Source organism: Pelodiscus sinensis, chromosome 2 (genome assembly GCF_052426305.1).
Source record: "Pelodiscus sinensis isolate ZL-2025 chromosome 2, ASM5242630v1, whole genome shotgun sequence".
In the NCBI taxonomy this organism is placed as follows: domain Eukaryota; kingdom Metazoa; phylum Chordata; order Testudines; family Trionychidae; genus Pelodiscus; species Pelodiscus sinensis.
The window spans coordinates 129,761,531-129,787,158 of NC_143053.1; the positions used below are offsets into that span (position 1 = coordinate 129,761,531).

Here is a 25,628-nt window from a genome sequence, read left to right on the forward strand (position 1 = left end):
TTTAAACACTTTGCTTTTTTATCCTATAAGGTTAGTTTTGTATGGCAGGTTATTAACTCCAAAGTAAAGTAACAAACTTAGTTAAAAATCATGATTTCTTTTCCTTTGAATTATCACCATTTTTCACCTGAGGAAATTGATGCACAAAGTTTAGTTGTGGTCTGTGCCACATAGTGCAGAACAGAGATCGATTTCAGGAATTTCCATTGTCCATTAGACCACTCTCCGACATGGCTTGCCATACCAGAGAAATACCTTGCTATAGTCAAAAATACTGAGCACATTTTCAAAAGCACTTTTCAAAATTACACCTGAAAAACCTCTGTAGAAATCAAGTAATTGCACAGGAGAGCAGATAGATATCCATTCATGCAGGCAGCTCTCCTGTATCATTTAAGGCAGGGCTACTCAACACGCGGCCCGTGGGCCACACGTGGCCCGCAGCCCATTTGTTTGAGGCCTACAGGGAGGTTTGGGTTTACGTGGGTCTCAACACATGGCCCACAGGTGGGATTCTTTGAACATGAGATCCACTGGGAAAATGCTCTACAACAGCGAGGTGTCTCGCAGGTGGGGTGAGCATTGAAAGATGCAAGCGAACAGGCTGGCTTTAAAAGATGAGTACAGGGTGTCGGCATTTCTACCTCCAGGGAGGAGGTGCTGGGAGAGCCAGGGCATTGTGAGAAGTGCTTTGTATTCATGCCCATCAGTGTGAAATAAGCTATTTGCATATATATTTACATGTATATGCATCTACACTTACGTTGCAGCCCTCAGCATGTGCTGTGAGTATAATTGTGGCCCTCGGGGCTTCAAAGTTGAGTAGCTCTGATTTAAGGTTATAGTTTAATCAAAAATGGCTAATTTGTCCTCCTCTCAGGTAACACTGGTCCACAATAACTGGGGGAACTGCTTCTCACCTGTTCTGTTAAAAGGTATACTCCAGAATGAAACTGTGGTTGAAAAAAACAACTTAATCAAACTTACTAACTTGAGAATGGGTGGTATTGTTAATATGCCTTAGTAAATAGTGCTTTTGGTATTAAATAAATAAACATAAACATTCCATTTTTGATAGTATTACAGTAATAGCTCCCCTGCAGAAAAGCATATCCTTCCCATCCTCTCCAGGTAGTTCAAGAAGCCATTGAGCAATAGCTCACACAAAGATCATGAGATCAGCGGACCAGATAAGCCTAGTTTCATGGTTTCAAGTCTCAGCCTTCCTACTGCAGGTGTTTCCTTCCCCTCATGTCTGCCCACTCTATGGAAATTCAGATAAATTGGTCTTAATTCTGAACATTACATTTGGTTTTGTAAAATGAAAACCAAGTTAACAAAAGTTTGGTGAAGTCAGTACCACCACCCTGACTTTGTTGTTTCAAAGATTCCTCAATATCCCCAGGGAAAATGTAATAAGGCTTTCGCTAAGAAAGTTGCATAGTCCCATGTATTTTTCATCACATCAAGAGCCCCCATAATCAATGGAACTCCTAGATTCTGCAATCCTGGATCCTGCAAAATTCCCAGAAACTGCCACTGATTGGGATTTTTATACCAAAGAAAGCATTGAAAGACAAAGTCCTATGACGGGAAGAATGTAATAATACTGAGCAGCTACCTAAACCAGAAATAGCTACTTAAACCAATATTGTCATAACTGATTTAAAAATGTAAGTGTTGTAAGTACCACTTATTATTTTACTAGATGATTTACCTGGTGTTGCTTGGGTCCTTAACTCAACTAATTTTTGCTTGTTGGAAAAAAAATGGTGGGGCTGTGGATGAGGGGTTCAGTATGCAAGCTGCCCCCAGGGAGAAAGGTCTGCCCTGTCCCTCTCACAGTGCATCAGCTTGGGGCCAGGTCAGAAGCACTTCTCCATGGTCACTGCGGTTCCAGCAGACAAAGCTGGGGCAGGGATGTCACCCAGTTGGGGCAGGTCCAGGTTCTTTTGCCTTCTACGCTCCCCAACCGGAGTGAGGAATGAAACAAACTATGCACTTTCCCCTCGCTTCCTGACTAAGGAGAACAGCCAGCAATGTACCTGTATGAACTGGGGTAAGGGAGAGCTTCAGTCCCCCTCATTCTTCTTAATGAGCACCTGGGGGATGGGAGGCCTGGGGATGGGGCAATATCATACCATCAAACAGTCACCATCCTTCTTGAATTCTCCGTACATCAGGCAAATATCCCATAAAAAACTTGCCCAAACATTTCCAGTGCCATTTTGTATTGAACAATCGAGATGTCTTGGTGGGTTAAGCTAACAAGTAGCCCAATATTTGTTTTCATTTTATTTCTGTAGGCATGGTTCTCTTTCTAATGAGCTTGCTTTTGAACATTAGCTTTTCAAGGTTCATAATAAAGTGAAAATTCTGCCGAGAGAGACTATCTTGATGCAGTCACAGAAATTAAAAAAATAAACACACACACAATCTCACTCCCACAATAATAAATGAGGTCTTGATCAAAGAGAAATCTGTGGTATGATTTGTTGTTAGGTAGTTTATTATAAGAAAGGAATGATTTGTTGTTAGGTAGTTTATTATATGACATTAACTGTGAGGAAACAATGTTTTAGATGTTACCTAAAAGAAAAAAAAAACTAAAAGAACAGAAAAAAACTAAAAGAGATATGGTGAAAAATAGCAAGAAAGGATAACTTTAAATGCATAAAAGCACTTTTGTGGATGACTAGAGGACCAGGGGTTTGATAATGAGATTTATAGCCATCTAATGACTTTGTTCATCTTTGTGACATAAAATAGTGATATCAGGCTACTGTTCTTATCACACTTGGGAACTTGTATAGCAGACATACCAAGAGTTGCTTGGGCATAAAGACTCTCATTCAAGAAATCAGTGAAGTTAAATCCACTAACTCCAGGTAGAGATAAATATTTGTAGCATCATATAGTTTTGGTCCTCACAAAGTGAAACTTAACCCAATAAGCCAAAAAGATTGCATTCCTATCCCTCACCTTGGCCTTGGCAGTGTTTTGGGGACAAGCCAAGATTCTTCGTTAGTTTTTTGGGGAGGCTCAGCTCTTCAGTGGTATTGGAGTTGCCACTCCGCTTTTTCAACGTACCCTGATCATATCTCTTCAGTTTGCCATTTTCCTGCATACTAAGAATATAGACTAAAAGGTGGGTAGGTTGTCATTCATAGTATTGTCAGCTTTGGAAAAGAAAACCATTCTGCCCCTATTTGCACTGGCAGCCTGAGACAGTCCAAACTTCCTTGCGTTAAAAGGAGAGAAGCACTCCTTTTGCTGTTGCAGTATTGGCTATGTACTGCTGTGGGGCATACACTGAGTTTCAGGCAAACTCATACCTGAGATAAAAAATTTACTTAGCTCTGTGTGATGGATAGGAGCAGCGCTGGCCACCATTCAGTGATTAAAAGGTTAAACTCAGTTACCTATGAGGTGTAGGCACAGAGCGAGGAGAGCCAGTGGAAAAAGTTGTTGAAATTTTAATTGGAAGATACACCTGCCTGCTCTTTTCTTTGTGAGAGTTTTAAGCAAGGAGCTGGGAGAAACAAGATGAATTGAACCAGATAGAACTACTATGCCTACAAGGAATACTGGGCATGGGAATGGACTGAACCCAGAAGCGCAGATTGTAAGTAGATAGGAAAATGTCTATTTAGTCATAATCAGCTCATTTTCTTTGTTTTGTTGTTTGGTTAAAGGTCTCTGTACTAAGTCCACACATCCCTCATCATTCACTAAGCTGCACCTAGAGATACCATTTTTTCTGTTTTAATCTGTTCTTTTCTGAGTTGCTCTGTAACACCTAGCAACCAAGTCTGCTTTATCAAGTACGTCTTTTTGTTTTGTTAATAAAATCACCCTTTTAAAGGTGATGATTTGATTCTTGTGTCCTAGAAGGTAGCAGGGGGGTCTGTGTATGAGTGCCTAAGACTGAGAGATCAGCGACTAGAGATTGCAGTTTATTTTCTCTTTTTTTTCCTTCAAGCTCTCCTGTGGTAAAAAAGAGCTTGGAGTGCCACTGTGGAAGTAGTTCAAGTGTTTCTTTCTGACTTTTTCACTTAATGGTGGCAGCCTATCTCCCAAGGCCAGGGAATCTGTGACCTTGAGGAGCTTTTAAGCAGAAGCCTGTAGAGGCAAGGTATTTTAAGGTCTCTTGTGGGCCCCTGGCTTCTGCATGCAGAGTGACAATGTGGAGAACTGTCTTGACACCCCGTGATCAGACACATTAACTTTAATTTGAAAAGTCTACTCTCATTAAATCTAATAGACCTTCTTAAAAGTTTAAACTTAAAAAACAACAAATGGTCTGGTAGCACTATATAGATTAACAAAACATGTAGATGGTATCATGAGCTTTCATGGGCACAACCTCCTTCTTCAGATGACTGGAGTTTTGAGTTCAGGATGTGCAGACCCAAAATAAATAGGGGAGAAGGGAGAGTGGGGAAGGAAAAAAAGGATGGGGGTGGGAAACAAGGAGCAGAGAGTATGAAAATATCAAAGGGAAAACCAAATAGGTAGAACGGGTAATCTATAAGCACCTAAATATTGGATAATTAAAAGAAGCAGATAAGGATCATAGGATAGCAAATAGAAAGGAAGATCATTGCTCCTTATTTCCCACCCCCCCATCCATGTTTTTCCTTCCCTCTCCCCTTCCCCCCTATGTATTTTGGGTCTGCACATCCTAAAATCAAAACTCTGATCATCTGAAGAAGCTGGCTGTGCCCACAAAAGCTCATGATACCATCTACATGTTTTGTTAGTCTATTAGGGTATGTCTACACTACAATGTTAGTTCGAACTAACGGACGTTAGTTCGAACTAACATTCATAGCCGCTACACTAGCGCTCCGCTAGTTCGAATTTGAATCGAACTAGCGGAGCGCTTAGTTCGAACTAGGAAAACCTCATTTTACGAGGATTAAGCCTAGTTCGAACTTACTAGTTCGAATTAAGGGGTGTGTAGCCCCTTAATTCGAACTAGTGGGAGGCTAGCCCTCCCCAGGTTTCCCTGGTGGCCACTCTGGCCAACACCAGGGAAACTCTATGCCCCCCTCCCGGCCCCGGACCACTTAAAGGGGCACGTGCTGGCTACGGTGCCCGTGCCAGGTGCAAGCCTGCCAGCACCCAGCCAGCAGACCCTGCACCTGGCACAGCAGAGAGCCACCCACCCGATGTCCCCCAGCCCACCCCCTCTTCCCGGGACCAGGCTGGCGGCTCCCGGGAGCTTGCCCTGGACCGCAAGAGGCGGGCACCTTCCTGGGCTAGTGCGGACATCGTGAACCTCGTCCACGATCTCCGCACTAGGCACAGGAAAGTGGCCATCTAGGGCAGGAGAGCTGCCAGCCTGGCCACCCAGGAGCAGGTGTGCATGAAAATCAAGGGGGTCCACTGAGACCCCCGACCCTGAGCCCTGAGCTTACAATGGCCGTCCTGGGTCAGACCAAAGGTCCATCTAGCCCAGTAGCCTGTCTGCCGACAGCGGCCAACCCTAGGGACCCTGGAGGGGATGGACCGAAGACAGTGACCAAGCCATTTGTCTCATGCCATCCCTCTCCAGCCTTCCACAAACTTTGGGCAGGGACACCACTCCTACCCTCTGGCTAAGAGGACTCCATGGACCCAACCTCCATGACTTGATCTCACTTCCCTTTAAACTGTGTTCTAGTTGTAGCCTTCACAGCCTCCTGCAGCAAGGAGTTCCGCAGGTTAACTATTTGCTTTGGGAACAACAACTTTCTCTTACCAGTTTGAAGCCTGCTACCCATTCCTTTCCTTTGAGGTCCTCTAGTCCTTCTTTATGGGAACTCATGAAGAACTTTTCTGATTGCACCCTCTCCACCCAACCCCTGCTTTTAGAAACCTCTATCCTGTCCCCGTTCCATCTCCTCTTTTCTAAGCTGAACAGTCCCAGTCTCTGTAGCCTCTCTTCATCTGGGACCTGTTCCCAACCCCTGATCATGTTAGTTGCCCTCCCCTCTCCCAGCCTTTCTCTTCCCCTCTCCCACCTCCTTTTCCCAGTCTCCCCCAGTTTTGTTCAATAAAGACAGAGTCAATGTTGGAAGAAACGTTATCTTTATTTTGTACATCAATAAGAAGGGGGCTAGGGAAGGGTAAGTGGAAGGAGGTGAGGGAGGAATGGGGTACGAGCCCCCGATGGGGAGGACTGGGCTGGCTCTGCGGGCTTCTGGGGGTGGAAGCTCTTCTGCAGCCCCCCGATTGCTCCCTCTCCCCAGATGGTAGCCTGCGGCAAGTGCATCCAGGCTGATGGCCAAGTGGTGTGATGTGCCCAGTGTGGGTACTCCGGGCAATCCAAGCCAGGACTGGTTTTCAAGCGGGGCACCCCTTAGAACTGTCTGTTTGGGGTGGGGGTCGGGACCCTTTAAGCGCAGCCCTCGGCTAGCCTGAGACAGCATCTCCACGCTCTAAGTCCTCCTCTGATGCCCTGCCGGCACTGCTTCCGGCCATCCTTAAGCCCTGTTCAGAGTCCACTCAATGCAAATCGCTAATTCGAACTAGTTTTTAGTTCTAGACGCGTTAGTTCGAATTAGCTTAGTTCGAATTAACTAATTCGAACTAAGTTAGTTCGAACTAGCGCTGTAGTGTAGACATACCCTTAAGTGCTACCAGATCATTTGGGGTTTTTTAAGTTTATCCTGTACAGGCTAAGTCGGCTACCCCCTGAAGCTTAAAAGTTTCAGCCAGGGTTGAGGGATATTGATATGGTACTACGGGAGAACCAGCACTCACTTTAATATTATTACACAGGATTTGCCCTGTGGATTACAGGCAGTCCCCGACTTACGCGGATCTGACTTACGTCGGATCCGCACTTACGAACGGGGCTTTCTCGCCCCGAAGGTCAGGGTGAGAAAGCCCCGTTCGTAAGCTGCTCCGGTGCCCCTGGTCTGCTGGAGACCGTCTCAAGCAGACCAGGGGCACCGGGCGGGTTCCCGCGCTTCTGAGGCTTTGCCAGAGCAAAGCCTCAGAGGCGCAGGAACCGCCGCTGCTGCCGCTTCAGTCTGGGTGCCTGTGGTCTGCTGGGGACGGTCCCCAGCAGACCACAGGCTCCCGGACTGAAGCCGCAGCCGCGGGGGGGTCCCACGCCTCTGAGGCTTTGCCAGAGCAAAGCCTCAGAGGCGCGGCACCCCGCTGCCGCTGCGGCTCTGCTCCCCGTGTCCCTGGTCTGCTGGGGGGGGGGGGGTGCAGCTAGTGTGCTCTCCCCCCCCCCAGCAGACTAGGCTTTTGTTTTGGACTCTGGGGCAGAGCAGCTGGGGCGCTGCCGATTGGTCCTGCAGCGCCCGCTCTGGGCACTACTGGACCAACCCGGCAGCACCCCAGCTGCTCTGCCCCAGGTCCTGATTCAGCCGCTGCTGGTCAGTTTCAGCAGCGGCTGAATCAGAACGCCTGGGGCAGAGCAGATGGGGTGCTGCTGGGTTGGTCCAGAGCGGCGCTACTGGAGCAACCCAGCAGCACCCCAGCTGCTCTGCCCCAGGCATCCCAAGTCAGCTTCTGCTGAAACTGACCAGCGCTGACTACAGGAAGCCCAAGGCAGAGTTCCTCTGCCCCGGGCTTCCTGGAATCAGCTGCTGATCAGTTTCAGCAGCAGCTGACTTGGGGACGCCTGGGGTTCTTAAGTTGATTCTGTATGTAAGTCAGAACTGGCGGTCAGTTTCAGCAGTGTCTGAATCTGGACGCCAGTTCCGACTTACATACAGATTCAACTTAAGAACAAACCTACAGTCCCTATCTTGTACATAACCCGGGGACTGCCTGTATTGCTGTGGGAGTTCTGTACACTAGCATGTGCACATAAGTCATGTGCCATGAATATTTTTTCTCTCTTTAGTTTTTCAGAAAATAGCTTCTGCTGGAAAGTTGTAGCATTTCCTCCTTTTGCCTACCAGAGGGAGCTGTAGTAATATTGTGTGCAGAATTTTTATTTTTTTGGCAAACATGTTTAATTTTTTATGTAGAATTCACCCAGGAGAATGTGGATAAATCATACCACTTCACAGCTGTACTTGGCTAAATGTGACCAAATGTAAAAATAGCAAAAAGAGACCCAATACTTTTTGCGGACAGAAAGGTATTGATCTGTTGTCCCTGAGGTATCATAGAATCATAGAATCACAGGGTTGGAAGAGACCTCAGAAGGTTATCAAGTCCAGCCCCCTATCCAAAGCAGGACCAACCCTAACTAAATCAATCGGTAGTTCACCATAATCACCTGCCCTATACAAAAATCAGCACTTATATCTGATTACCAAGTCTTATAAAAAAGCATTTCCTGATAAAACTGTAAGTTTAGCTACTTTACCGAACAGGCATGTACTGAATTTCTACACTACCTCTTTCTGCACACAACTTAGCCATTCCCAAACATATGGGCTGCAGATAAGAAGCCCCCAAAATCAGATTACTCATGATTTTCCTGTCAGTCACTATTCTCTGTGGTCCTGGGGATTTCCCATTTGTGAACATACAACTTCAGTGTAACTTGTTTGTCCTGTAGACCCACATTTCATGATGGCTCTGGAGGACCACAGAAGTTCTTCAGAATGTTAGGGAATGGGTTTAACAGATTGCTTATTTGGGTAATTTTCAAATTTAGCGGTGCAAAGAATACATACATGCCTAAATACGGGCTTAACTGACAATAACAATGGACCAAAAAAAAAGGTATCTTAGCAGTTCCATTACAGTGTAACATTATGGTATAAAGAGAGGCCAGTGCTTTTGGAAGAGTCATTCTGGTATTTTTCATAAGCAATCCTTACTCATTATCTATTATTAATTCACATTTTTCTTTATGAAGAATTTTTGTGAAGTAAAATGGGAAATTTACTTTCCATAAATTATACTCTGTTGATGGTTTTTCCCGCTGACAGAAATCTACATTATTTGTTTTCATTGTTTTTATTTTAGAAGTATGTTGGCAATGTAGCACTATTAAGTGCTTCCATAAGTTATGAAGGTACTAATATGGAAGGATGAAGACAGTTGTGGTTGTTGGTTGTACAGTACATCTTCAGGGATCTGACTCTGGTATAGTTAAAGATCGCTTCAGATTTCAAATTAATCTGAATGACCCCAGCTTTACTGCTGTTGTACTTCTAGAAATGATAAAATGGCAGGTTACTGAAAATAATAGGAGGTAGCCTAAACAATTTGAAATGAGTAATGCGGAGTTTGTTTGGCTCCATGCACTTTACAACCAGTCACAATATTTTGAAAAAGAAATTTTTTCTTAATGAATCTGAGTGCTATTCAGATCACAAAAAATATATCCAATAGTGAAAGGGGGAGGCAATTCAGTCTCTTGTGTTCCTTTGTTTTATGATTGATAAAATTGAGGATGTACAGAGCAATGCTGCAATAATGATTTCTGTGATATTCACCGTAAATATTTGGGGAAGACTCAGAGTGAAAGCTAAGTGGGAGCACAATAAATAAAAACATACTAGTCTATGTCAAGTTTCCTTTTTTTTTTTAGGAATAACTTTCTTCATGGTGCTCAAGCATACTCTCAAATCTCAGTAACTAATAACAGGATTTGTGATTACACCTCTTGTACACCACTTCAAAAAATTATTTCTTAATGTAAGTCACCGAGGCACCACGAAGAAATAGCTGAGCCTAGTCTGACTTGACATTTCTTGTTATTTGCTTCATAATTTTTTTCCTGCTGAAAAACAGATCTCAGCATGTTATTTCAAAAGGGAAAAATAATGGGAAAGCAGCTGCATTACAGAGTACCCCCAATGAGGCCAGCAAATATTGAATGTACCACAGAATAGATATGAATAATTACTGGGTGTTTTAACTCACAAGAAAGCAACTGTTTGTTCCAAATCTAGTAATGCTGATGAAATCCCTTGAGAATGATTCTCTTTGCAAAATTTTGCAAGGCTTTAATAAGTTGACACCAAATATACTGTGTAGTTAAAGACCAAAAAGGAGGTGGCTTTCCTGCATCCACAGTCAAGGAGCCCTCCAGCTTTCTCAATATTGTGAATGTCTTCTGCCCTGCTTTTAGATGGGAAATGACTTCACCCAGTCCTTTCCAGTCAAGTGTGACTGAATTATTGACTTGGTGTAGTTTTCCATAGACCACAATCATATGTAGTCAAAACTACCTGAGTCGGCACCTTGTTTTAAGTAAATGTTCATAGGTTTTGTCTAACTTATCTTCATATGTAATGAGCCATATGCAAAACTTCGATTGGTGAAAGGAAAAACACCAGGAAAATTGCAAGTGGGTCATTCAACGTAACTGGATTCTAGTAATTTTTCGGTGTTGAGAATTGGGGTATTGAAAAAGTGAACCAAGCCAATCTTACTATGCTGAACTCCAAAAGTTGCAAATTAATTTCAGCGGGTATATTGATCACTATAAAATGGATGGATACATGCTTCTTGGTTTTCCAACCAAAACAAAATTTAACTGTTAAAATAGTGTATCAAACATTCAACTAGGTGTTGGTATCACTAAAAGACTCATTTTCTAAAGTGTCTTAACCATAACCCTGTTCTCAGTCCTCCTTTGGCCACCAGGACTAGCTGTTGTCTTTTAGCCTCTGCCCTCCTCCTCACTCCCTACTCACCATTAGCTGTCCTGAGTTAGAGAAATTCAAGTATTCTTGATTAATTTGGGACTGGTTATGGGACCGTACTAGCTAATTTCTTACCCAGTTCTTCCTGACAGCTGGAGTGACTTCTACTTTAATCGCTCATAGTGAGGGCCACCTGAGAATAACTTGGGTAGGTGTCTGCTTTCTCTAAGGTTTCAAACCAAGCTGCCTATCTGTGCTGCCATGCCACACCATCCATCCTTTGAAGGTGCCACCCAGCAGTGGATATAGGGCAGGGCAAGCAGGGTGGCTGCCCCAGGCCCCACGCTTCAATAGGCCCTGCACACATGCTACTACCTGTCGGCTGTGGCCGTGGCACATGTGTGAAATTGTGCTGCCCCGCACCCCGCACTTCAATAGGCCCCATGCCCCTGGGCCCCGCAAAACTCTCATCCGCCCCTGGTGCCATCTCCAGTCTGAGCATGGTGTGAGTCTGAGTCCTTGTAGAACCGCTGCTTCTGCTTCACTTGGCACTGTTGAGCTAATGCTACTGCTGCCCTGTACCCTCTTGCTACATCTAAACTACAGATTTCGTGCACAAGAAGCTTTTTTTAGACGAGAGCTTCCAAGAAAACTTCTTGCACAAGAGAGCATCCACATTGCAAAAGCACATCGAAAAAGCAATGCGCTTTTTTGAAAGATCTCACAGACTGCCTGGATGCTATCTCACATGTAAGCAGTGATTGCTATGGACAGAATGGCCACTAGGGCACCTGTGCTTTTTCCTCTTCCCTCTTCTTCTGAAAAAACTCCCTCTTCCTCATCCACACACGCCTTTTTCTGAAAGAGCTCTTTCGCAATAGGCTTCTTCCTTGTAGAATGAGGATTACCAATTGCGCAAAAAGCCCTCTGCTCTTTTCATTTACTGTCGAAAGAACGCTCTTGCAGTGTGGACGTAACTCAAGTTTTGTCGAGAAAATGGCAGTTTTTCTGACAAAACTCTGTAGTCTAGTCATAGCCTCTCTTGCCACCATGCTGCTGCTACTGGCTTGAAATTGTCATCAGTCTACACACGCCACAATACTGCAGTCTTGATTCAGCTCTTAGAGAGATAGCATTGAGTCTTAGGACCTTGAAAGGGCCCTTACTGATCGGCAGGCTCTCCCAATAGCAGACAATAGTCTTTTTCCTTCATTCTGTCCAAATTTCCTTACCCAGTTCTGCCTGACAGCATGCATGTTTAATATCAGTGTTTGAGCCTTGCATTTTCCCACAAGGTCACTTCCATTTTGTCATCCTCCATACTCAACACTTAACTGAATTTTAACCATAATGCCCCAAACCATCACAAAACTGAAATGTAAAATGAGGCCTGGTTCTTTCAGTATACTATCTTTGCTCTCCAACAGATGCCAGTTCTCCAACTACTTTGCCAATGCAGTCCCAGTGCTTAAGCTCGTCTAGGCCACTCCCATTTCACCAAGAGATGATTCTAGTGAGTTCCTTTCAGGCTAAGGCTTCAGGCCACAGGCCATTCATTAAAACATCTTCAGTAGACTATGTAGTAATGCTCATAAATGTGCACTAACTACAAACTGAAAAGAATCAGCTATTTAAACAGATTTTTAAAAGACACAATTAAGCTCTCCAGAGTTTGTAGACCCATATTTGGGGGCTTTGTGAACTTAACTTGTCATACTATATCTTTTCTTTTGTAATGTGATCTTCTTGTGAGCACATCATTTTTACAAAGGCTGATTTATTTTAATACTGGGTACTTTTTCCTGATCAGGTGTCTTGTGTTAACTTACACAAATTATTGTTTAATACTTTTTCCCAGGTATCTTCCATTTGAAAGTACCCGAGTCCTCACTTGTTGGTGCAGCTATTGGAAAAATCAGAGCTGTGGATCCTGACTTTGGGAAAAATGCAGAAATTGAATACAACATTGTTCCAGGAGATGGAGGGAATTTATTTGACATCACCACAGATGACAACACCCAAGAAGGGGTCATCAAACTGAAAAAGGTATTCATTTACCAAGGGCTAAAATTTGAAAGTGAGTCATACAAATAAACATAATATGTGACGTATAGGGTTAAATCCTAGGCCCACTGACAACAGTGGCAAAGATTCCATGGACATGAGTGGAGACAGAATTTCACTTCTTATGTTGCACATGATCAACAGTAACTTGAGACAAGTCAGTTTTATTCATGTACTCATTATTAGGGCTGGTCAGGAATCAATATTTCCATATTCCAGGAAATTTTGACATTAAAAATTGTTCTCCAATTTAGAACAAAAAGCCATATTTTCCCACAATATGTAATTTTCGAAAATACTTAGTTCCAGGTCACTGAAAATATTTTGGTTTGATTTTAACATTATTTTATTGTATTAATTTATTTAAGATGAGTTTTATAGCATCTTCCAAGTAAAATTTCTGCCCCTCCCTACGCCACAGGTTTCTCCAAAGCTAGTCTTCTACCAAGCTCATGTGGAGAAGCCCCATCTAAGTTCTTCAGCCATGGTGTTTTGTTCCCTACTGAGTTCTCTTTTGCTATAATCTTGTGTTGATCATTTATTGAAGGATCAGATCATCTAGAGCAGCGTTTTCCAACCAGGGTTCTGCAGACCATTGTCAGGGTTCCACAAGAAATCGTGGAATAAATAAATAAAAACAATTTTCTTACAAATGTAAGCTGACATATATATATATATATAACAGCTCTTTACAAATAAATTTTCTTACAATAATTTAGCAGTAATTGAATTGCGCTCCCCTCTGTCGACTTTTTTTGGCCAAGCAAACATTTTCATAGGTAGAGGTTCCTCGGGAAATGAAGAATTATTTTAGGGGTGCCTCCATGGGAGAAAGGTTGGGAATCACTGATCTAGAGTTTATAACCCAATCCCTGGATTCATACCCACAACCTGGGAGGCAGCTAATCAGATATAGGTGGAGCTAAGATTATCATTCTAAAAGGGCAATTCCGGGTTGTGGGACTTCCTCTCTTGCTGGCCACCATAGTATTAAATTCAAGTGTTTGTTTTTCTTTCCTAATTATTTCCAGGAAAGCCTTTTTTTCTTGCTTTATTTGCAAAAGTATGGATATAATCTATTTTGTCATTTTTAGCTGATGAATGATTGGGAACATTACATTTTTCACTTTATGAAAATGCTGATTACTCTTTTGCCAAAGCAGATACATCAAAACCAGATACTATTTAAACTGTCACATTTGGCGTCTAATGGCCCTCACTATTTTTTCCATGTTTGAACCAATGATGTGTATAAATGGTTGATTGAAAAATAAAATCAAATTTTAGTAGGTACAGTAGGCTTTAGATATATTAAATTCTCAATGGGCCTTGGTTTGCCTCTACTATGCTGTGTGTTAAGGATGGAAGAGTGGTTTCCACAAAGGTGTAGATTCAGTAATGCAACTGCACTACACTTGCACTTGTGAAAAAATAAAGGAAGAAGAAGGGATAGGCTGCACTGTTTGAACCCTCTTACCCCCAGTGTAATATATGCATACAATGGTTTGTACCGATGCAACTACACTCATGCAAAAAATGTCTAGTGTAGACCAATTCTTGAATTGATTCCATGTAGAGATAGTCAGGGTTTTTTTCCTGCTGGAATGATTTTTTTGATGAAAAAATGTCCCTGTGACGGGGCCCTGGGCTCCGAGCGGATAGAGCGCCTGGTGCCCTGTACTTCACACCCACTGGGAGAAGTGCTCGGCAGCAATTGCGTAGCGAGGGAGATGCAGAGCCCAAAGACAGCCAAACGCATGGCCTCCCGCGCTACCCGCTGGCGCTCGTGCCCGGCATGCTCCAGGGCTGGCGGGGAGCACGAGGAGGCTGGCGATGAAGGGGCACCGGTGATGTCATGGGAAAGCAGTGGGAGCAGGGCTACAGGGAAGAGACCAGACATGGCTGCGTTCAGCGGTAGTTTAAATGGCTCCACGAGCCCACAGCATGAGGAGGAGAGCACCAAAAGGAAGGAAGCTGGAGGGGACCCCCGGTGTGGGGGGGAATGAGACGGAGGACCTGGCCTGGATCCATGCCAGGCTGATAACCACAGCAGGAAGGAGGAAGCAGCCCAGGATGAGGATTGGAGGTGGAGCAACCTTTCCCCGAGGATTGGTGAGTTACGGGGAAGCTTCCCACCACCCAGACAGCGAATCCTATTTGCTGTCTTTAGGGTCCTGGGTTGGGACCCGGAAAGGGGGTGGGCCTGAGTCCCCCTCCTCTCCTGCTGCACGCCAATCTCAGCAAGTCCGGCAGAACTGAAACAGACTCGCAGAAATCACTGGGTGACTGGGGAACCGAGGAACATAGAAAGGGGGAAGCACTGGAGTTCGCGGGAAGGATGACCGCCGCTGGCAGGTAAACCCCAATGATGAAAAAGGGCTGTAAGCCTGAGGGGGAGTCCATGGCATAACAGTCCCCCTTTAAAAAAATGAGAAAATTTGAGTTTGGCCAAAAAAACCCCAGTTTTCTGATGAGGGTGTCTGTATGAATCAAGAAGGATAGTTCCTTGACTGCCCTTTCTGTAATGCTCTTGTGCCATTGCAGTGAAATTGACAAAACCTTTCTTGGAAGACTGCACAGTCAAACAGCCAGGACGCTCAGCCTCCCCAGCCCCATTCCCCAGGCTCTTCAGGACAAGGAGGCCTCCCATTTCTTTATAATGACTCCTGAAAGTCATAGGAGCCCCAGCTATAACTCAGGGTTGGCTCACAGCTCCACAACAGGGAGCCTGATAGCCCTGAGAACCTTAGCTCTAGCTAGAATTCTCAGGGCTGTAATTCTGAATTCTGGGGCAGCAGTGAAACTAACAAAAATGTCAATTTCATTCATCAGCTCTCAGGTTCCCAGAGAGCATATTGCATTTCAGAAACACCATCTGTTGGTGTTTCTGACAGAGAATTGTGTGTTTGGGGAAGGAGGATTTCCAGCATATGGGATTTAATAAATAATGGAGTCATTCCAGCATGAAAAAAGAAAAAATTCAAAAATGAAAAATTTCCCATGTTTTGGGCAAATATATTTTGAGACTGGTTTGCAAGAAAGAGGTTACTGCTCATTGAGACACTTATAAAAAAATCATGGATACATAAATCTTCAATCTGATTATTTTCAGATGTCCACGCGACGTTCGCTCCATTTACTTATTTTAACCTTTACTGTTATCTTCTGAATGCATTTACGATAAAAAATAATCCCTACTATAATACATTGGACAATCAATATTACCTAATATTAGCAACAGAACTCTGCCATTGAATAGGAAAAAACAAAGAAACCAAAGAGCATGCTTAGGTTACATATATACTACCGCCTGGATTGATGCTTTGAGATCAGTCCACTGGCAGTTGATTTAGTGAGTCTAGCGAAAACCTGCCAAATTAACTGCAGATTACTCTCCTGTCAACTCTGGTATTCTACCTAGGATAAGAAGAGTAAGGGAAGTCAACAGGAGAATTTCTCCTGTCAACTCTCCACATTGTAGATCCCGTGGTAACTCAATTTAAGGTCTGTCAGCTCCAGCTATGTGGAAAACGTAGCTGGAGTTGAAAAGCTTAAATTGAGTTTATGTTGTAGTGTAGATGTAGCCTTGGCCTGTGCTTAAAGCATGCACAGTACAAGTCAAGCAGCAAATTTTCATTGCCTTTGTTAGGGATACTAGTAGTTACTGTGCTGTTATATGCACAATGAAATCCCTTGCACACACCAGCTTTTCATATTGGTTAGTCTTTACACTGAGGAACATATATTAAAAAGGACCATCTACAAAGCCTATAAAATTGTCCATGAATTTTATCAGCAACTCTATCTATCTATCTATCTATCTATCTATCTATCTATCTATCTATCTATCTATCTATCTATCTATCTATCTATCTATCTATCTTCTGAAATCAAGATACTTTTAGTGGACTTCCATGGAATACTTGCATGCTTAAAATTAAGCCTTTTCCTGGATTCTGATCAAGGTCCTGATTTTTGGAGCTGATGAAATTCACAGCTCCCTTAGGTATCTGCTATGATATGCTCACTATGCACAGATGTTGTAAAGTTAAGCATCAAAACTGATCAAAATTTTCTCAGATTCAATAGGACTACTTAAAATGCTTAAAGTGAGTCATGTGATAAAGTACTTCTAAATTAGGACCTACGGATGTTAAGTTTAATCTTTAGGTCCCCTGTAATTATTTGACAAAAAATCATAGAATCATAGAATACTAGGACTGAAGGGACCTCGAGAGATCATTGAGTCCAGTCCCCTGCCCTCATGGCAGGACCAAATACTGTCTAGACCACCCCTGATAGACATTTATCTAACCTACTCTTAAATATCTCCAGAGATGGAGATTCCACAAGCTCCCTGGGTAATTTATTCCAGTGTTTGACTACCCTGACAGTTAGAAACTTTTTCCTAATGTCCAACCTAAACCTCCCTTGCTGCAGTTTAAGCCCATTGCTTCTTGTTCTATCCCCAGAGGCCAAGATGAACAAGATTTCTCCCTCCTCCTTATGACACCCTTTTAGATATCTGAAAACTGCTATCATGTCTCCCTTCAATTTTCTCTTTTCTAAACTAAACAAACCCAATTCCTTCAGTCTTCCCTCATAGGGTCCTGTTCTCTAGACCTTTAATCATTTTCGTTGCTCTTCTCTGGACCCTCTCCAATCACAATGAATGAAACCAACTGTTCAGTACCACCACTTTACCAAAACATCCATTGTCTGTTTACAATGCCAGTGTGTTTTCCAGTCTTCACTTCCTGTATCACAGGGTATGTCTAGACTACAAGGTTTTTGCACAAAAGCAGCCGTTTTTGCGCAAAAACCCATGGAGTGTCCACACCTCAAGCACATTTTTGTGCAAGAAAATCTACAATCAACAGAACTGAGGGCTTTTTGCTGGGTAGGTATACCTCTTTCTAATAGGCATATCTCCTTTTTGCACAAGAATTCTTGTGCAAAAAGGTGTGTGTGAATGCTCAACAGGGGTCTTTTGAGCAAAAAAATCAGAACTTTTGTGTACAAGAGTGTCCATGCAGTGTGGCTGCTCTCTTGAGCAAAAGCAGATCGCTTTTGTGATGAGCTTTTGAGGTGTGGACACACTTTTGCGGGAGAAGTTTTTGCAGAAGATCTCTTCTGCTAAAAGCTTCTTATGCAAAAACCCTGCAATATAGACAAAGCCAGTGTATTAACATCTCTAGACCAAAACTGTAGCTCAGCATGGACCTGTATCAAAAAACGGTCTTGCTATTTGCTTTTATTTCCCATGAAAAATTTCCCATGGTAGTGTCTCTCATTCATTACACAAAGTTTTTTTTCTTTTAGGTGGTGCAATTTCTATATGAAAATGAAAAAATCTTGCTGAACAGTCTTTGTACATTTGTTTGGGTGAAGGTGTATTTGCTGGCAGACAGGGCCGGCCTTAGGGTCGAATCGGCCCCGCGCCTAAGGGGGCCCCGCGCCCCTGCACCCGGAAGTGCCGGCGAGTTAAGAGCCGGGCCCGGCTCCAGCGCTGTGTGGGGCTGGGTCTCTGCCCGGCTCTGCCCGGAGCGACCCCCAGGCCTCCCTGCCGGCCCCCCCGGCCCCGGACCGTCCCGTGCGCGGCTCCCCCTCGCCGCCCGCTGCTGCCCATGTGCTGCGTTGCAGGTGGGCGGGGCCAGGGCGTGACGTAACGTGACGTGACGCCCGGGATTTTCAAAGCGCTCGGAGGCCAGGCCACGTGGCTGCCTCTGGGTTCGGACAGCAGGGTCCGAGCGCAGACTCTGGTCCCACAACGCGGAACGTAGGGAAGGGGCTTGTGCAGCGAGAGGGGGAGGAAAGGGGAAAGGCACCAAGAGACAAATGCCGGGGGCCAAGTGCAGATGATGAGGGAAAGGGCAGGAGGGGCAGTGTCAGTGGGAGGGGGACAGGGGGATGCTGGGAAGGGGGGGCACTGGGGGCTGGAGGGGGAGGTGCTGGGAGGAGGCTTGAAAGAAGGGGGCAGGAGAAAGGGGGATGGAGCAAGTCATGTGTGAGGGCATGGAGGGGAATGGGGCAGAGAGTGGTGAGGGGGTGGGCCTCAGGGAAAAAGAGGGCAAAGGGGGCAGGGGTAGTAAGGGAAGGGGGAGGCACCAGGAGGGTTCAGGGCTAAGGGAAGGTGCAGGTGCCAGGGGATTCTGGGGGTGAAGCAGAAGGGCAGACACCTGCAGGGGAGGGACCAGCACCAGAGGAGAGAGGCAGGGCAGGTGTGTAGATGGAGGTGTTGGAAGAGGGAATGGGGGGGTGTAGATCACTTGATCAGAGTGGGGCTACCGGAAGAGTGGTCACAGGGGGTAGTGAAGGGCTGGTGGAGGGGGGCAGATTGCAGGAGGGCTGAGGGCAGTGAGAAGGGCAGGAGTCAGGACAGTAGAAGAGGGTGAGGAGTTGGCGGGCAGCAGGCACCAGGGGAGATGATGGAGCAAGGAAAGGAGACATGGCAGCAGAGAGAAAAGGTAAAGGTTTAAAAATATTTATTAATAACTTGGTATGCTGCCCACGGCCAGTTTGTTTGCACCTTGCGGTGCAGTTTAGGTTTATGTGGGGATGAACACGTGGCCAGCGAGTGGGAGCCAAAACAAAAAAGTAGTCAGTATAACGATCTTCTGTTGATATGCGTTTTAGTAGTTAAATTCTTGGACTGTCATTGCTAATGAAAAGTGCTGTCACATGGGTAGAAATGACTGCATTTCAGCATGCCTGAAGCAACACAGCACCAGCAATGGACAGGAGAATGGCTCCTGGGCATGGCTTGCTCTTGACTGCTTCAGTCCCATTGGACGGGCTTCAGCCTCTTTTCTTCCCCTCCCCTGCTTTGCAATGGGGCTGTAGACTCTGAGGGAGAGAGGTGGAGGCAGGCAGAGATGTCTCCCTGCAGCAGATGTAGACACGTCTCTGTATTAATCATTCTATCATTGAAGTTTTTAGCTTTGTATTGAGGCCTTTTACATGGAAACTTTGTATTGTGTCTTGGTAGAATAGTCCCTAGGACAAGTGAGGCAGAGACTGTCCCTGTGGGGTGAGTGAGGTGGGAATAGAGAAGGCGGAAGGTGAGCACCTCTGGGCGGTTGCAAAGGTTGGAGAGGGGATGGAAGCCAGATCCAAGATCAATGAGCCCTGGGAAGTGGGCCCATTGAAAGAAGACTGGACCTGTGGGATGCCTGGGGGTCTGCAACAAGGGCCTGCTTTGGGAAGCCCCCTCTTTGGAGGTGACTGTGGCAGCATTGAGCCACCACCCAAAAGCAGGCACCACAGACACTAACTGCAGATTAATGCGACGGCCCTCACAGATCTTACACATGCGTAAGATGATAGATCTGCAGGAGGGGGAGCAGTGGCGTACTGAGGGGGCCGGAGGGATCAGTTGTCCCTGGGAGAAAAATAATATAAAATGGATCAAAATTATAGGTGCTTTGTGAATATGCTGACTTGAGAGTGGAGAGATTTCATATTGTCACGTATGATTCCTGGTAACCCATCTCAAATATGAAAAACTAGGTTGATACCTGTTCATCTCAGGAGCTGTTGAATTCAGTTCACCATTTGCAGTATCTCATTAGGATGTTTAGTGCAGAAGATGTTGGTTTTTTTTTTAATTTATACTGTGGGCAAAGCATGGGTTCACAAGAATTCCTCCATTGTTTTACCATGAGTCTCAAAACATTTGGTGTTTTTCTAAAGGCCTGGAGTCAATTGATTATGTAGGAATCTCAGCTTTAATTTAAAAAAAGTTCTCTATACTTCTGGGCCTTACAGCTAAGGAGGAAACCTTTAAAACATGAACCCTAAATACACAAGAAACAAAAGGCCAATAAAAATCCAACATGTTTTATTTTTAAAAAATCTTATGATTTGTAGATCATTCTCATAACTTTGTGTAGGCGTTCCTTGTGATTCTTGGGTTGGCAATACTGCTCTTTGATTGATGAATTTAGAGAGGTCTCTCCCTTCAGTTTCCCTTTCCACCCTCCTTTTTTGTCACAGGTCATCAGAGAATCATAGAGACAATGGAGAGTAGGGTGAGTCCATGACTCTGGTTAATGACTGGTCAGGGTGACTAACTATTATCAGCCAGTGGTCTGAATGAGCTATCTACTGCCATCTGTTAATCACGAGCGGACCTTATTTATATAGACAACCTACTTTGCCACAGAGATCAGTAGACACACTTGGGGTACGTCTACACTAGCTCGTTAGTTCGAATTAGGTAGGGTAATTAGGGTAAGTGGAGTTGCAACTGAAGCCCGGGATTTAAATATCCTGGGCTTCATTTGCATGTTCCCGGGCACCGCCTCGTGGAATGAGGAGTAACGGTAGTTCGAATTCGGATTTTTAATTCGAACTACCTACTCCATGCCGCGTGAAGCCGTGGGCCTGGAGTTTGGACTAAAGGGGATTTAAAAATGGCAGCGCCCGGGAACATGCAAATGAAGCCTGGGATATTTAAATCCCGGGCTTCATTTGCAACTCCGCTTGCCCTAATTACCCTACCTAGCCCGAACTAAAGAGCTAGTGTTGACGTACCCTCGCTGTGTCAAGGTGATCAATTTGGGCTCTTTTGGGTTGAAATTCACTTAAGACTTGGAGCTGGGAGAATAGAATGTTGTTATCCATATTGTATGATTAAAAGGTAAAAGACTTGAAATTAATATGACCTGGCTTAGGGTCTACCATAACTTGAACACTAAGCAAAGGATAGTGATAGAGATGCAGCTGTGTTTGTCTGGTCTAGGTGAAACAAAAGACAGACCTATGTAGCACGTTAAAGACTAACAAGATGGTTTATTAGGTGATGAGCTTTCATGGGCCAGACCCATTTCCTCAGATCAATATGTGGAAGAAAATTGGCACCACCGTATATACCAAAGTGATACAATCAAAAAAAGAACCTATGTGAAATTGACAAATTTGTCAATGTGTTAAAGGGCAGGGTGGGGAGGTACTATATTACCTAGTGAAATCATTGGTGCTGAAATCACTAAGGACAGGAATTTGACCAAAGAACTGACACTTTCTTAACAAAGACTCCATTTTTACTATTTAAAAAGTAAATCAATGCAACAGAAAACTGCAACGCTCTCTGGAAACTTTTTAAAAATCAAACTAAACTTTATTGAAAAGATTGGATAGATTGCAATTGAAAATATTTTACTGCACTTAAGGCAACTGATTTAATTTTGTGTAAAATTTTGCATAAACGATAGCATTTTTTTTGAAAATGTTCAACTATATTGATATACATTTTGATCATATCTACTTGTGATGCCAAAACTGTTCAAATTGGGCCCACATTTGCTAAAGCTGGTCCTGCTGGCAGAAATGACACATGCTAGGTTTTTCTTTTCTGTATTCCAAGTGAATTGGGAGGGTAGAGGGGAGGGAGGAGAGTATTGTGTTTCTCTGGCACTGGATGGATTTTGTAAGCCAATGCTTTTTACATGAAGTAAGCTCACTTCTTAAATTTCAGAATGGAGCTGCTGACCAGTTAGCTACAAGATATGATCCAGTGTACAAATTTAGTTATTACAGTGATTGTTTTATAAACAAGAAACAGATATTACATTTTGCAGTCAGTCTCCTACTGGCATTTAGCACCACTGTGTGGTTGGTATAGGAATAACTCCAAGGAGAATGAAGCAAGTAATGAAGGCAATAAAGCTAAAAAGTGTGTGTCGGGGGGAATTGCTTTTGGCTTAATCACTCAGCTTTTTAAAAGAATCGTAAATATTAGTAGTTAGACATATAATTATTCATTTCTATGCACATACATGTGCCTTTATTTCATAGACACTGATTTTAAAGAAAATAACAGCAGATAAGGAACTTAATTTACCCATGCCTCAGTTTCTGCATCTGTCAAAAGGGACAATAATACATGCCTTCCTCACAGGAGTTTGTGTACATTCATTGGTTTTAGTTCAGTGTTTTGATGTCATCAGATGGAACGTGCTGAAACGTGCAATTTTAGAAAGTGTTTTTTACAATTTCAAAATCTTTCTGCATTATTCATGAAGTAGCCACTGCTCCTGGATTACAAGGGAATTTCAGTTTGGGACTTTATGGAATGATCTCCTCCTCCCATTGTGTGATGCTGGAGCAATTTGCCACAAGAGGCAGGGTAGTGAGATCAGGGCGCCATCCACGCTCCCCCATTATCACTTTTCAAAGAGCTAGTCAAAGATGCAGGAGTGCCAGCCAGCCTTGTGCTGTTTTTTCAGTAGCCGTGTGTGCTGCAAGGAGAGGAGGGCTGGATCATTTGTTAGGTACCATTCGCTGGCCCGCTAAGTGGAACTGGGCTGAACAATAAATGGCCAGGAGGAATGGATCCCCCTCCACCTGGGCCAAAGGAACCCTTCAGAGCTTTCCGACACGTAAGCAGTGGCCGAAGCTGGGGCACTTAGTTTTTTTTCTTTTATTCAAATTCTGTGATAATCAGGGCAGGGGGAGCACTTGGGTGTGGAGGGCAGTAATCTTGAGCGGTAGGACCCTGAGGTGTGGAGGGAAAAATGGGAGGGACAGAGGGCGAAGGGACATAGTAGGAAGGATGAGAGACGCTATTGGTTGGATAGTTCTCAACTCTTTTCAGTGGCTTGGAGATTACGTTTGCCTGGTGAGAACAAGGGTGGGGATTTGGTTCCTACACCCCTGGGGATATTCGGTCTGCCAGTCTGATACGTAAAGCTGGCACCGTCATGATGCCTCAGTGGGACATTTTACCACATTGGTTCTGTGAGCTGAATGGGTTAAAGCAGAAGCCAGGCTGTATTTTACTGGCATGTCCCTTGGCAATTATTCATTTTTAGAGGTGCTTACTGCTGTTGAACAAGTTAGGAACTATTTAGAAAAGCTAAACATACACAAATCCATAGGCCTGGATTGAATACATCCGAGGGTACCAAGGGAGTTGGCAAATGTCATTGCAGAGCCTTTAGCCATGGAGACTTTGAAAACTCGTGGAGATCAGGAGAGATCCCAGATGACTGGAAAAAGGCAAATGTAGTGCCCATCTTTAAAAAGGGGAAGAAGGACAATCCAGGGGACTACAGACCAGTCAGCCTTACCTCAGTCCCTGGAAAAATCATGGAGGGGATCCTCAAGGAATCCATTTTGAAGCACTTGGAAGAGGGGAAAGTGATCAGGAATAGTCAACATGGATTCATGAAAGGCATATTGTGCCTGACCAATCTGATTAGCTTCTATGATGAGGTAACTGGCTCTGTGGATATGGAGAAGTCCGTGAATGTGATATACCTTGACTTTAGCAAAGTTTTTCATACGGTCTCCAACAATATTCTTGCCAGCTAGTTAAGGGATTGTGGATTGGCTACATGGACTGTATGATGTATAGAAAGCTGGCTCGACTGTGGGGCCCAACTGGTAGTGATCAACAGCTTGATGTCAGGTTGACAGTCGGTTCCTAGCAGAGTGCTCCAGGAATCTGTTCTAGGACCGGTTTTGTTCAACATCTTTATTAATGACGTGGATGAGGGGATGGATTGCACCCTTAACAAGTTTGCGGATGACACTATGCTGGAGGGCAGGGATTGGGTCCAGAGAGACCTGGGCAGAGTAGAGTATTGGGCCAAAAGAAATCTGATGAGCAGGGGTTGACAAATTATGGAAAACCCTACTCACTAGACAAAAAAGGGACTCGCCACCCTCCCCCACAAAAAGTGTTTTTTTAATGGCATAAATTCCTAATAAGTATAAGAACAGTACAGGCAGTCCCCGACTTACGTGGATCCGACTTATGTCGGATCCCTAGATACGAACGGGGTGAGGCAACTCCCGCACATGCGCAGCAGCATTCCCGGGGCTCGCTCACCTGGGTCCTAGGATCCTCCTCCTCCTCGGGCTGGCTCCGACTGGGGTCCCGCAGAGCTGCCGGGCAGAGGAAAAGTGCCTCCCCACGCCCGCTGCCCCCCCTGCCAGCAACAGGCTGCCCCCTCCCCTGAGCAACAGGCTGCCGAACAGACAAAAGCAGCCTCTCTGCCCCTTCTCCCCTCTATACATGCCGGGCTCCCGGAGCGCAGCAGCGTCCCCGGGGCTCGCTCACCTGGGTCCTAGAATCCACCTCCTCCTCCTCTTCGGCCGGCTCCAACTGGCCTCTGCCTGCAGCAGCTGGCCACAGGGACAGGGATCCCGCAGAGCTGCTGGGCAGAGGAAAAGTGCCTCCCCACGCCCGCTGCCCCCCCCCCCCCGCGGCCTCGCATCCTGCACGCCTCCCCCCTCCCCCCCTGCCAGCAACAGGCTGCCCCCTCCCCTTAGCAACAGGCTGCCGAACAGCAGACAAAAGCAGCCTCTCCGCCCCTCCTCCCCCTATACATGCTGGGCTCCCTGGGCAAACAAAGACTCCACCAAAACAAACAAAGTGCTGGCCTCATTGTGTTAGCAAAAAAAGGACCCTCCTCCTAGAACCCTGGGTGGTGTGTGGAAATAAAGCTATTAGCTCAAAGCATGGTGCAGAGCTGTTTGGTATTTGATGAGTTACTCCTTGAGTCCTGAGTTTGTCACAGGGACAGAAATAGATGTGAAATCTTCTGAACAGGGGAACAGACAGCAAAACAAACATTAGAGGGGAGTTAACCTTTCCCTATGCTATCCAAAACTAAAAAAAATGTTTGGCTAGAGTTTCCCCTACAATATGTACCAGTTCCGACTTACATACAAATTCAACTTAAGAACAAACCTACAGTCCCTATCTTGTATGTAACCCGGGGACTGCCTGTAATTACTAATAAGTTATTAATAAATATCACCCAAGTTATTAATAAATATCTTATAAACCTCTACCTTTTCTCTCTGCTGCCATGTCTCCTCCCCTTACTCCATCAGCTCCCCTGGTGCCTGCTGCCCCCCAAATCCTCACCCTTCTCTGCTGTCCTGACTCCTGCCCTTCTCACTGCCCTCAGCCTTCCTGAGACCTGCCCCCCTCCACCAGCTCTTCACTACCCCTGTGCCCACTCCTCCAGTAGCCCCACTCTGATGATGTGAGCT

The 25,628-nt window shown here is 44.8% G+C and overlaps 1 protein-coding gene across 1 annotated transcript in view; it reads left to right on the forward strand.

Annotated features, from left to right (window-relative positions):
• The window catches only part of CDH12 (cadherin 12), a 259,798-nt gene that overhangs the window by 165,181 nt on the left and 68,989 nt on the right, over nt 1-25,628 (forward strand). Inside the window, exon 5 of the mRNA XM_075921427.2 lies at nt 12,415-12,602. Within this exon, the coding sequence (XP_075777542.2) occupies nt 12,415-12,602 (188 nt within the window). The remainder of the gene's footprint in view (nt 1-12,414; nt 12,603-25,628) is intronic.